Below are 13941 nucleotides of genomic sequence, written 5' to 3'. Positions count from 1 at the left end.
CTTTTTAAAAGGTGTGTTTGGTTAAAATGCAGCAGTGGCCGTTTTGTGATTTTGCTTCTTGGTTTTTCACATCTATAGTGGTGTTACAGTGCTAACACAGCATAACACCTTCCAGTATGTGCTGGATAAAAAAGGCAGATAACGGTTCAAAACAAGTGAGAAAAAAAAAATGGGAGGGGTTTATTTAGTCAGGTACTGATGTTCTGGAGTAAACACACCCAGAGGCGGGATATTTAGAAGAAACTAACTGTCCTGTTTCCAGGAAGCAGTTTCACTACCACCTTTTACTGGCAGAAGTGCATGAAAAAGAATCAAGACACACATGAAAACGCATAACACCACATGCATACACAATAATAAACTTCTATAACTGATGTGCCTAAATCTTCTCACACATGCACATAAACGGCGAGCCTTACAGTAAATCCGTCTTGCACTATCTTGTTGATCTAAGTCTGTTTGTACACGAGACTCTTCCTCCCTGATATACTTTATCAGGGAAAATGACCACTTGACAGACACACACAAGCACACACATACAAAGTTGAGGTCACGTCGGTGAGGCCGTACTGGAACTAGAAATAACCCACTTCTCGCACATAGCCCTCAAACTTACACCAAAACGCAGATATGCACACAGGAAACAGCTGGTAAATGATAAGAGGCTGAGCAGAGATGTCAACACGGACTTACAGTAAACTGAGCAATCATAATGACATGAATTATTACTGCTAATTATAATGACACAACTGCTTTACTGCTTCAGATTAAACTAATTAGAATGAATATAAGAGTAATACAATTCTTTTTTAAAAAAGGTAAATAAAACTTAAAAAAAGAAAAGAAAGTCTGCAGAATAAACATGGTATGATTTGTTCTTTAGGTCAGTGGAGAGCACAAAGACAGGTTAGCATTTGAGTCAATTATTTTCAGCCAGATGTGTCCAGACAGACTCAGACTCTTTCACACAGACTGCAAGCAGTCTAGCAGTATTCAGTCATTTCAAAACTTGACTACTCTACAATTTAAATTTCCACTTTTAGACAAATTGGACCAAGGAAAACATCTGCTTATATCAAGGTCAATCAAAGAACTGACCTTTACATGCACAGCTCAGTTGAGGATGGACCACAAAAACACACAGGTCATCATGATTAACCCCGGGTGTGAGGCAAGAGTAGAAATATATTTGATCAAATGGCTCAACACAGGGCGGCTACTGTACACAATAACGGACTAGTGCCGAGAGGGGCATCAAGATATGAGCCATCATCAGTGCAATTTCACTACTTATTCAGGCTAACCTGAAAAAATGCACTTCTAGCACTATAAACTGTTAAGGCATGTGCTACTTAGGCAAAACAAAAACATGCCTGAATATTGTGATGTCATGCAAAATCTTGCAAACTTGTGGTTGATAGATTTTACTTTGTTTTATTTTAATTGCTAATTTGAGTATGTACCGTATGTGTATGTACGCATTTGTGTGTGTGTGTGTGTGTGTGTGTGTTTAATGCATATTAATATACCTGTAATACTATATTCACTGTTGTTAAGACTGTTTTTATTCCCTAGAAGTCTCGAGGACCCAAAAATAAACAAATAGATCAATCCTGTAGAGAGTCCAATGGTGCAGCAAGACAAAGAGCCACTGAATACCAAGATGATCCAGCTTCTTAGGTTTCATTTGTACAAAAAAAAAGGTTCAACTTTGTTGAAGAAGACAAAGAGGAAGAGGATCAGGTATCGCAAGGTGAAACTAGGTGGCCCTATTTCACTTCGCTTCTTACAATAACACAAACCACCGAGCACACACACACACACACACACACGTGAGGACGTAGGTACATCGACACACAGACATGGAAACATGGCGTGCAGTGTCAGAAGATGTAGGCCCATCCTCCTCATGTGTCAAACACAGCTGCAGTTTCTCAACATCCACAATTACTGGAAGGAGCCGTTTGCCACAGGAATCAAAACCAAAAGCTATACATTAGTTTGTCTATTCCTCCCTCCTGCCTGGGCCTTCTCTTGTCTTCCCTTTTGCCTTTTCTCCATATTCTCATGAGAGGAAAGTTTTTGTTTTTCTTAGGAATAAACACTAGAGAACTACTTCATTTAGGCTCAGTCTGTAGAGACGTATTCACGGAAGTATTCTTTAATAGGACTGCGAATAACAAGATAATACAGAAAAGTGGTTGTTAGAGACTAAAATGTGTTTTTAATTTGTTTGTGTTTCAGATTAAGTCAACCCTTTTTTTTGGACTATAATGAAGCATAATGAAGCTAAAAGCCTTAGCTACTCATTTCCACAGAATAATTACACAAGTCTTTGTAATCCTTCCTGTAGCCAGCCAAACAAAAACATTGATATCTAGCTCCATCTGAGCACTTAGGATTGTACTGAAGTCGCTGCTAAAAACACGGTGTGTGTATGCTGTCAGACAAAAACCACAGACTAGCATTAGTGTGTGTGTGTGTGTGTGTTGCACCTGTTAGCTGACTAGGTTCTGGTAAACCGCTCACACTCGGAGCCTATGCTGAGAAATTAATGGAGGTCAGGGAGCATGTAAGGCAAACCTACACACCGCACAATCACACCTAGCAGCACATCAAAATAGGGCACCATTTGAAGCTCAAAGATATACTTATAAATGCACACAACTAAAACAGCTGCATGTGCTTTAGCGGGGAAAAATGATACAGTAGATACACATACAGTACAGAGATGCAGATGTTGACATCATGTAACTGGTGCACTTGCAAGAAAACACGTGTACAAAAGAGAAAGAGAGAGAGAAAAAAATACTTCCAGGAAAGAGATTTGGGTTAGGTGAGCCAGCTCTGTCGGGGTGTTCCATCATGTGACCTAATTTCCTGCCACATCACAGACAAACAGGAAGTACCATTTGACCACCTGCACAGAAACAGAGCCCAGGCCTCATCTGTCGGTGTTTCATCTACAATAAATCAAACAATAACACAATAGCAGTTCTATCTGATGTGGTGGAAACAATTCATATCCACAGTCCAACTTGCATGTAAAACAAAGAGAATACATTGGTTTCATTATGTCTTCAGACGTTATCAAGTATGATCAGGGGCTTTTTCCACAATAAATCATTGTGCAAAATGCAGGTGTCCTATGTGCCTGCAAACATGCAGAATGAACAAATGCATGCATTTGAACCAGTGGGGAACTCTGGGTCTGAAAAGTGAAGCCAATGCTGAAGTGCATTAAACTTGCATTCTTTCTAATAGCCAGCAGGGGGCAACTCCTCAGGTTGCAAAAAGAAGTCTGATTGTATGGAGTCTATGAGAAATTGAGCCTACTTCTCACTTGATTTATTACCTCAGTAAACATTGTAAACATGAGTTTATGGCCTCAATCACTAGTTTCAAGTCTTCTTCAATACAGTATGATGTTCATTTAGTAAATTATGGTCCCATTTAGAGTCAAATAGACCAATAAAGCAGGGGATGCTTTAGGGCGGGGCTAACTTGTGATTGACAGTTCGCTACCACGGCGTTGTCCAGTCTGGGAGTTGTTGTTGTTCCGTGTTTTCGTCTTACAACTTTAACCCTTTCACAGTGTGTTATCAGTTTATTAAAGTTAATTATAACCTTTTTGGCGGCCTTGAAATGTCTTATTCAGTATACTTAGCTCCTCCCTCTCGTGTCACTTCTGGTTGCAAAAAAACAAGATGGCGACAGCCAAAATGCCAAACTCGAGGCATCAAAACGGCAGTCCACAAACCAATGGGTGATGTCACGTGACTACGTCTACTTCCTATATATAGTCTATGATTTGAACACAGATATGAGCACATTCAAGCAATAAACAAGGACACAAAGACACGCACATCACTGCAGGTTAAAAGCAAGTAAATGATTTGAATTGGTAACCTTAGTGACTTAGTCTTCTGTTAAGAATAATACAACCGTATTTGACTCCTGAATGGAGAAATGGATCACTTGAAGTCATGGGCCATTTTGGACTCTGTTGTGCATCTGAGGAAGGCAAGCCATCAAAGCTCCTTTTGCAAGTTTATCAGTGGCAAAACAGTAGAGAACTAATAAAGTGAACACAGGAACTAACACAGAAAATGAGCAGTATTACCATCTCAAGTCTGTTTCTTTAGTTCATTTTATTTGATAGAAAATCCTAAAATTCTGACCATTTCAATTCTACAGTATACAGTATATACTATATACACTTTACTTCTCTAATCTTTGGAGAACTGCTACACTGATGTTTAAAAATGCAACACGTGGCACCTTTTAAAGTCCGCAAAGTGCGGAGAAAGAGAAAAGCATGGCTGAATGAATAGCTGGCAGGTACTAGTTGGGGTCTGGCTGCCTCCTGTTGTGGTAGACCACCGTTGCTAAAGACATCACGCCTCAACTCACATTCACTGAAAAGGTAGGCTGCTTCTTACAACAGCCACAGGTCTAGCACACACACACACACACACACACACACACACACACACAATCACACTTAAACAGCGCAGCACAGAGAATAACCACAAGGGTTCTCAGAAACGCTCACTAGCTCAGCACACCCACCTGGCTTTACAAACAGATGGTCAAAAAACTAAGAAGAGGGAGAGGTGGGGGGGATTCGGTTTCAGAGAGAAACTGAAGCATGGGAGAAGAAGAAGAAGAAAATGAGAGGAAGAGAGTGAGAAAATGAGAGATGAGGGAATTAGATGGGGAAAATGAGGGGGAGACAAGGGGGAGGTAGAAAGAAAGACACAAAGAGAGAAGGGAAATAACATACGGATGTAAATACAAACAGACGTTCGGAGAAAGACGATATAAAGACAGCAGACAGAACGTTTCAATTCGAGGCGGAGATGGGAGAAAAGATGGAGATTAAAGGAGAGTGTGTTTGAAAAATGTAAATAAGAAAAATCTATGTAGCTAATTAGCATAACGTTGCCTTGATGTGGGTGAATCATGGAGAAACCATGACCCCGTGATCTCATAACCACCTACACACATTTCTGGAACTCCAGTCTATGTGTGTATGTGTGAAAGTGTGTGTGTGTATATATTTCTGTGCGCATGTATCCATGCGGTTGCCTGCGTAGGTGTGTGTGCATTTATTGTTTGTGCGCTGTACTCCGTTGTGTTTATGGGTATGTACTAGTGTGACTCTGTATCACAATGTACAGTCTGCTGTGTGTGTGTGTGTGCTGCAAATTAGTGTTTTTTATTGATGGTTATGAGAGTGCTGTTGTATATGTAAAATATTACTGTGTGTGCGTGTGTGTGTGTGTGTGTGTGTGTGTGTGTGTGTGTGCGTGTGCGTGTGCACCTTACCGTGTTCTTGTGTGTGCTGTGTATATCCATCTGCGGGGTGAAGACAGACAGGTCTCCATTGAGAATAACTTCGGCCAGGGAGTTGACCATTGGCTGATAGTGGATGATCAGAAACACCTGGAAATCACACACACACACAATTAAGAAAATTATCAAAAACATCTTTAAAAACAAGAGCCGTTCATTGAAAATGAAAATAAAATGTATGGTAAAGTTCTTAACTCTACCAGAAAATGTATTTTGAACTTGTCTTCCTCTGTACGAACCGGTGACCCTCAGAAAATATTGGGCAGGTTTAGCTTACATGGAAAAGTAAAGCAAAGCATCTGATGTGTGTGTTGCTTACTTGAGACAGCAGGTAGAGGGACACCTGTGGGTTGATCTTTCGCTCTTCAGACTAAAGGAACAAAAAAAAAATAAAGACCAGTCAAAGTCACACATATAGCAGCTCCATAGCTAGTACCCATAACAACTTGAAAGGAATAGTGAAGGCAAAACTGTGAGGAGAGACAAGGCATAGAGCTGGAATGATTTAATAGCTGATAATCATCGAATAGTTTAAAGGGACCATACCAGTGGTTTTGTAAGTTAAGCCAAATACCTTTTATGTGCTTACACCTTCCATTAGCGCTGTTAGTTATATTCTAAAGCAGACTGTCAAACTTATGACAATTGATAATTATTCATAATCACTATTGAGTTTCCAAACATCACATCTTATGAATGCAATACTATGTGGTAGATGAATGGTGATGGTTTGTCATCAGACCTTCACTTCAGCATGTGAATGCACTACCGGAAACCAGAGAACCACCACTCCGTCATTATTAACTCAAATATTATATTATATGTATAATATAATAATATGAATATTATATAATATTAAAACTCAAATACATCAAATTTATGAAAACCAGAGCGGATGTGTGTTTCATTATGATGCATTAGCTATGTTGCGGAACATTCAAGTCTCTGAAAGATGATAGCGTAGTGTAGTATAGTTTTGGTAGTGTATTAAAACTAACGTGAACCGATAGGCCCCTGGAAGGAAAAACACATTTAAAAATTACAGCGCCACTTGCACGAATTTGGAAATGTCTGTCAGTAATGTATGTTTAAGCAGATAGGATTTACTGGGATGGTTGTGCAAAACCACTGGCATGGTCTGTTAAGTCACTTATCATGTTAATGTAAATGTAAAATCTAAGTCATCATGATCATACCAATGATTTACTGGTTACACCTTCTCAAATGTAATTCACAGCTTTTGTATGTTTTATATCCTTGTAAATTGAATATATTGAGGTTTTGGATTGTTGGTTGGACAAAAGAAGCAATTTAAAGAGGTCAACTTGGACTGTGATGGACGTTTTTACTATTTTGTGACATTTAATAGACTAAACAATTATTTGATTAATCACAAAAATAATCAAGTTTAATCAATATTGTTACGTTAATAAAAGTTACTTTTTTCTTAATGTGATTTTGATTGTGACGTTTTTGCCTATTTATAGCTGCAAGAAGGATGACACCGTACAGTTTCTCTGACGTGTTCTTTAACACATTAGCTTACGGAAAAACACATACGTGCGGAGGTGTTACAACACGTTAAGTGCTAACAATTTGGGGAAATTCTAGAAAAGAATGGAGGAAGCAGTTTTTATATGACACAAGCTCTCTCCACTTTGAACCTGCAAACATCAGCGTAACTTAATTCATTTAGACATGCAGGTGAAGGTAACACACCGTCTCGGGGATGACCAGAGAGTAGACGTAGAGGGGCAGGAACAGACGGTTGAGGAGGTGGTCGGTCAAAACGTCATTGAGGAATTCGCAGTTGATGATGAGGATGTCGTTCAGGTAGTGCAGGTGGTCTAGGTGCTCCGCTACCAGGTCACTTAACTTCCCTCTGTTCTTATGTCTGGGACACGACAAAGAGAGAGACTCAGATGTTATTTGGGAAGTGGTCAGGCTGCTCTACTGCCAAAATCATCAAGAATAAAAAAAACATCTTCAGGCATGAAAATGGTTTGACCGCCATGCTTTATTGTACATTATTTACACAAATGGCATCTTAATGTATGTGCAGATTCACAATGTATAATATGACACTTGTGTACTGTCTTTTAACTTGAAAGCTATTTAAAAGGACATGGTGTATCCAGTGTTTTAAAAAAACCCCAAGTTAAAGCATTTTATAATGCAATGACGTATACAATACATCATGCCTTTGTACAGCAATGTCATCAAATAAGCACCAGGATAACAGAGACATGCCTGACCCTTAGAGGCCGCAGTGAGAATTACACTGAGAAACAGAAAAAAGATACAATAGATGGCACTTACTCTTCATCTGTCTGCACACACTTGTCCAGTTCGATGACATGGCTGCCAATAAACCAGACCAGGTTGCTGAAATATGGGACCGCTGTCTTATCTCGGATGTAGTGCAGCATGTGCTGGTTGTCCACTGGAGAAATTAGAGTCAGGATTAAGATCTTTGTTACCAAGGCTGCCCACAGGTATCAAACACCCACACACACACACACACTCACATGTACACACACACACTTTGTGATACCGGAGAATTACCAGAATGTGACAATTAAATATGATTAAAAAAACAACCCAAACCATTCAAATTAAGAGACAAATTAAGAAAATTAACCAACCATGCTTAGTCAAATTAAGTACATGAACTGGTCCATTGTTAATTCAATATAAAAGGAGAATACTACTGGAGTGGGATCAAGAGGAAAGCCAGTTCAGTTTCACATTGAAACAACATTGTGACTGGGGCTACTCTCGCTGTAATTATGCAAGAAAAAACCTGCTTTTCCAACCAATTCTCTGTCGGTTTAATCCAAGCCTGTGATCTGAAACTGCACTCATCAGTTTGCCCCTCTCTCTGATGCTTTCTGAAGAGGAGTTATCTTTAGACAAGAGCAAGATCTGAGCAAGATTTGGTCCAACTTTGTATTAGTAGTAATTGAAGTCACAAGTTTAGTCATAGTACAATGTTTTAAAAAAAAAAAACCCAACTCATTCACGTTCAAAGGTTAAAGGGGAACCAATTTTACAAATCAAATGAAATATAAAAGACAATATTTCTGCTGCACCAATTTTTTCTTGTTTTTTAACTGTCCGTCATGAGTCTGTCAATGTTTTATAGGAGTGTAATGTTAAATCTGTGGAGTACTCTTTTAATACTGGGCAAAGGTCTACAGTATAGAAAGCCTTGATATCTGATTGGACAGCACACTGAATTTGTTATTTTTATAAAAAGGGGTCAAAAGTGACAGTCAGACTAATCCATGTGTCTCAAATTCCCACTGCAAGAACAGCAATAGAGAAACTATAGAGCAGAAAAATCTGACACCTGTTTTACATAGTATTTCCATGCATCTGTTTTAATGTGTCTGGAATAAGAGCCCACTGTAGTCTGGGAGAACCAGACATTTTAGACAATTACTTTAGGATACTTCTGTGTGAACTGTCCTGGTGTAGTAACACATTTACATCTAGTCGTCCGAATGCAAATAAAAGTGGTAATTCCACACAATGCCAATCCAACTGAGACAGGTACTGTAATGAATAAGCAGCCAAATCAAATGAATGACTTACATAATAGCAGAAAACAAAAAAGACAAATCACAAGCTGACACTACTCAGAGTCACACAGTGCCATTCCAGCTTAGTCCATTAGTGGATGAACTGAGAATTAAAGCAGAGGATACGGACTAAAAAAAAAACCGCAGTGACCAAAACTGTCAAACCCATCACCAAAATAACAACCAACATGTGGGGCTCAGCTGAAATTAAGTCTGTGGAACAATTAATCCAAGAAAATTAAATTAAAAAAAGGCATGCAGGTTGTTCTGCATGTATGTAGGTGAGTGACACCGATTGATTTACAAGAACAAGAATATTCATACCGGTACATTTATAACAAATACACCATTAGGAACAAATAGGGCTGGGTATCAACAAACACTGACATGTAAGGAGTAATAATAACTCATTCTAAGCAAATTTGAGGAATTACAATTAATATAAAGTCTCACATTAACAGCAACTATAGTGATAAATAAAAATCAACCACTGACTGGCTTATAGACTAATTTAACACTTGTTTAAATAGAACTGTATCTGCATCCAGGTACTGTAGGAACAACTGGGAACACTATAAGGAAAGAAAATAACAAAACATGTTTCTAGGATACCCAGCCCTACAAAAAAAAAAAAGACTGAATGAATGGAACCAACTTACATGAAACTGGAGTTAGGCAGATGGGGAGCGCAGAGGGAGGAGGGAGAGGAGGAGAGAGACAAGGAGAGGAAGAGTAGGAGTGGTTGTTGAAGAGGAGGAGGAGGAGGGAGAGGGGGAAACAGACACAGGGTTAATGTGTGTAAAGGGGGCGGCTGTGGAGGGGTGGAGGCTGGGAAGGACCCCGCAGGTATCTTAAAACAAACTGCAAACAATGGCACATCTGGCAAAGGAGTTTATGTGTTACCTAAACATTTCTTTTCACTGTATAACAAGTTACCAGAGAAAAAAAAGCTAGCATTGTAACATCATTTGCCTAAACATTCTTCACGCTAGCTTAATTCATCTTAATGCTGGATAAAATCCTTTTCCAGGTTGTCATTTGTTGCAGTGCATGACCCAAGGAATCAGTAGGAAGCATCAAACTGTGATACATGTTCAACATTATGATGTTTTCATTGCAACAACCTGACCCATTTTCAGTGTTGACACACAAATAATTAAGTTAGGGGTTAATTTAGGAAAGTGATTACATTAGCAAGGGTTGTGAACTTTTTTGCCACAATAAGACACAGATTTGACTGCATAAAATCACAATGCAATGAATAGTTTGCATTACAGCAGTGTCTCATCAGGATACAGACGCTGTCCCCTGATAATTCTCAGATGCTGGGAAAAAAGTCAGCGTCAGAGACGTCTGCATTGAGTTGATGCTTCCTTCTTTGACAGATTCCTTACCATAGCCAAGCCCACGCCCAGCCCAGCAATGACACATTCCTCACACCACTAGGTTACTTCATAAATGACTTGTATTTCTACAGTGGTTAAAAGTCAATTGTGCTAACTGGGGTTACAGAATCAAGACTTTATGGACAACGGAAGACCCAGAGTTGTACGGTGCAAAGTGCTACATGCAAGGTTAGACAAACAGGTACGGAGACAGACAGGACGCCATAGTTGATGTGTTGCAGCGACTGTACAGTATGTTGAGGGGAATGTTATGTATAGTGAAGATAAGCATGATAAGGTGTGGAGGAAAGCCAAACCCGCTTAATGCACCACCCGCATCCCTTGGAGTGACAGCGACTGACTCAGAGCCCCCGAGGAGCCAAGAGAGACGGCAGGAAGAAGAAGCAGAGCTGACGCAGCACAGTGCAGAAAGCAACACTCTTGTTGTTTACAGACTCACAGCATCACTCATAGGATATTTACTTTTGAAAAACTTGCAGTTTGCAATCAATTTTTGGATAGAGGGATTTCAACAATGACTCTGCATGCTGAGTAGAGTGGACTTGCTGAAGAGTTAGTTCTCTTATAATTAGTAAATAAGCGCATGTGAGATCAGTGAGGCGGTGATACTGAACCTTGTGGTTTAATCTAATTTTGTCATTTTCTGTATTAGTTGGCAACTTCAGGATTTATTTCATTGTGTCATTATTATACAGTGAATCCTTTAAGTGTGAGCATGACAGTGACTTAGCAGGAGAGATGGATTATTGAGAGAAATTAAAAACAACCTGAATCGTGGGTAAAGATTTATATTAAGTAGAGTATTTCTTTACATCCAGTTATCTTCTATACAAGTGCAAAAGTATAGAATTATTCATGGATATTTGATGCTGGCTGATAATCCTTATGACTGCATACGGTTCACATCACAATTGGCTTGTTGCAAACTTGCAATAGAAACAAAACCAACCAAATGTTTGAATTAAGTAAAAACAGATGTTACTGAGATAACGACAGATGTGTAGAATAAGACAATAGGGAATAAAACTCTTCATTTGTCCTCAAAATAGCCAATCATCCCCCAAAGTGGCTTGTTCGCACAACAAAAAAAGACCCACACAGCTGCTGGCTGACTGCAGAGTTTCAAGGGTACCAGCCAAATATTGCTGTATATAGATTCTGAACTGTATGTATTTCTACATATTTTCTGTAATTTCAGCTGAGTTCCAGGGGAAGAGCTTTCATCTGTCAGGTTCTTAGCAAATATTTACTGAATTTCTTGTCTGTGTTGCAGACCTGCTGTCTGAGACATCATTAGAGAAGATGTGTGCCTAATGGCAGATGGCATTACTGTAAAATAACAGACATTCAAATCCGGTGTAGCCATACTGACACCTGTTTAGAGATACTTGACATTCTCCGACTAGTACCAGGTTGCTGTGAATAATGACCAGATTTTCATGTACTACTTTAGTTGCAGGACCTTTTGAAAAACTTAAAATAAAGGACAATGTTAAATGACAGCTTAAAAAGGTGTTATTTGTACTACCTCACACTCTTTTACACTAGAATGATGATAAATCACATACATTAGAAGGCGACGAAACATTAAAAGGCCAAGAATTAAGCGGATTGTGTATTTGTTTGTCACAGTGTTACCTGTTAGTCATGCTCATGCACCAGAAGCAGCAGCAGCAAGAAGAGGGCAGGAGTACAAAGAAAGGCGGTAGGTAGGCAGTCCCAGCATCTCGGGAGTGTTTGTGTATGCACACACATGTCTGTGTATGGGTTAGCATGTGCGCATGCGTGTTCCCAGCACTCACCTTTGTAGACGTTGAGTGTGATGGTTCGGACTGCGATGCGGACCATGCTTTCAGGGTGGTTGAAAAACTTAATGGCCTCGGTGTACAGGGCAAAGTCATTAGTGTGCTGTGTGTGGGAGACAGAGAGGGGGCGCCGGTGAGCAAGGCGCGGTAATGCACCGCCACGCTCAGGCCTCATATGACCACAGAGCGAGCGAGAGAGAGAGAGAGAGAGAGAGAAAGCAGCTAGTGGAGACAGAAATTCTGGGTAGTATTGCATTTTGATAAGAAAGGCCTAATAACATTAAAATATTGTTATTTAGTTCTTTAATTAACTGAGAAAATGTTTTACGAATGTTAAAGCCTGGGCATTGCTTTTTTTTACAGAAAATACAGGCTGGGCAAATACACAAAAGTCAAAGATATTTTTGAGGTGTTAAAGAATTACTGTAAGACAACATGCCACTAAAAAATTAGAATTTCTCCATCTTCAGTAAACAACTAGCCTACGCGTTACCTTGCGAACCCACTCAAATCCCACAGAATTCATGATAAATGTCTCATGACTCTTAAAATCCAGTCAATAGGGATGCTATATCGGATGGATAAGTGTGCCTATTTTGTTTCTGACTTGTAGACGTTGCACTTCAAATCAAAATATTAGTATCAAGCAAAAGAACACATTGTAAGCTTTTGATTTGGGTGTTTTTGGCCCATTCTGAAACGTGACAACCAATAGTACAAAAATTGCATACTATTTCTGGTGAAATATTACAGTATGCAAACAGTGGACACTACGCTGTCATAAATATTCCACAATGCAACGTGGTAGTGACGACACCATTTAAAGCAGACAATGGCGGACAGCACTGTAACATCAATAACGTTTCAATTTAAGTGCAAGTATAAGGTGTAATATATTTTTTTAATTAGTTCAGACTTTGATTGTCCAAAGTTAGTTACACTTTTCCAAACAGCAAGGAGGCTATCAGGAAGTAATGTAAAAATTACAGTTCAATGCATCCAAAAAGATACAAAGTTACTACTGTTTATTCACACAAAAATATGTTGAACGATACTACACATACTGAGTATGTAGTATGCGATTTTGGACGCAGCCACTCAAAAGACCAAGCTGAGCAAAAGGGACATTTGCTTCTAACAGTACTTTAGACGGGCGACATGTATTAACATACCAGCATGCTGCACGTAGTAAATTTGTGTGAGACAATCCGGCTGTTCTGAATCTTACAGTCCTCTCTCTCTGTGCCAGTGCCTGACCCTCTACCCAACAGTTCCTCAGTCACTGCGACCTCCAGCCAACCACAGTTGAGGGCCAGAAACAAACAGAGGTCACAGCGAATGAAGAATCTTGACCCCGACACCAAAACCAGACCAAAGAGTGTGTCCTCTGATCTTAAAAATATAACTGTGTAGATCTGACAGGAACAGAAGTGGCCAAAGTAATGAGCTATCCAATAGCGCCCTCTAGAGGAGAATAAACGGCAAATCAATAAATTATAAATTAATTATAATAAATTAAGTGATAGATGAATTATAAACAAATGTCAGCTAAGTTACTTAAAACTCCACATCCAGAGAGGAGAAATGTCTCAGGGAGGCAAGTTTTAGTTTTATTGTTAATTGATAAATAAAATAAAGTAAAATTAAACACAAATAAAATACATTAGTTATAGGTAATTTGACCACATACATATATCCTCTCACATCTACACATTAGGGTCTGGTTTTGGCTTCAGGGGCAAAGCTACCATCAACAGTACACCAATAACTTTCCCCAGCACACACAGG

At 39.3% G+C, this 13941-nt stretch overlaps 1 protein-coding gene across 5 annotated transcripts in view; it reads right to left on the bottom strand.

Moving 5' to 3' along the window:
- Positions 1 to 13941, bottom strand: part of clec16a (C-type lectin domain containing 16A) — a 49777-nt gene that overhangs the window by 29487 nt on the left and 6349 nt on the right. For 3 of the 5 annotated variants that reach the window (XM_037791495.1, XM_037791491.1, XM_037791493.1), the window contains exons 5-10: positions 12151 to 12256; positions 9602 to 9607; positions 7678 to 7801; positions 7078 to 7252; positions 5678 to 5728; positions 5332 to 5448 (exon numbers count right to left, since the gene is read on the bottom strand). In XM_037791495.1, coding sequence (XP_037647423.1) covers positions 5332 to 5448; positions 5678 to 5728; positions 7078 to 7252; positions 7678 to 7801; positions 9602 to 9607; positions 12151 to 12256 — 579 coding nt within the window. The remainder of the gene's footprint in view (positions 1 to 5331; positions 5449 to 5677; positions 5729 to 7077; positions 7253 to 7677; positions 7802 to 9601; positions 9608 to 12150; positions 12257 to 13941) is intronic. The other 2 variants (XM_037791492.1, XM_037791496.1) reach the window with 2 other exon arrangements.

The sequence above is a fragment of the Sebastes umbrosus genome, chromosome 14, assembly GCF_015220745.1.
Source record: "Sebastes umbrosus isolate fSebUmb1 chromosome 14, fSebUmb1.pri, whole genome shotgun sequence".
NCBI lineage: Eukaryota > Metazoa > Chordata > Actinopteri > Perciformes > Sebastidae > Sebastes > Sebastes umbrosus.
Note: the sequence above shows the minus strand (reverse complement) of the source record. Positions and strands in the feature narration are given on the sequence as shown.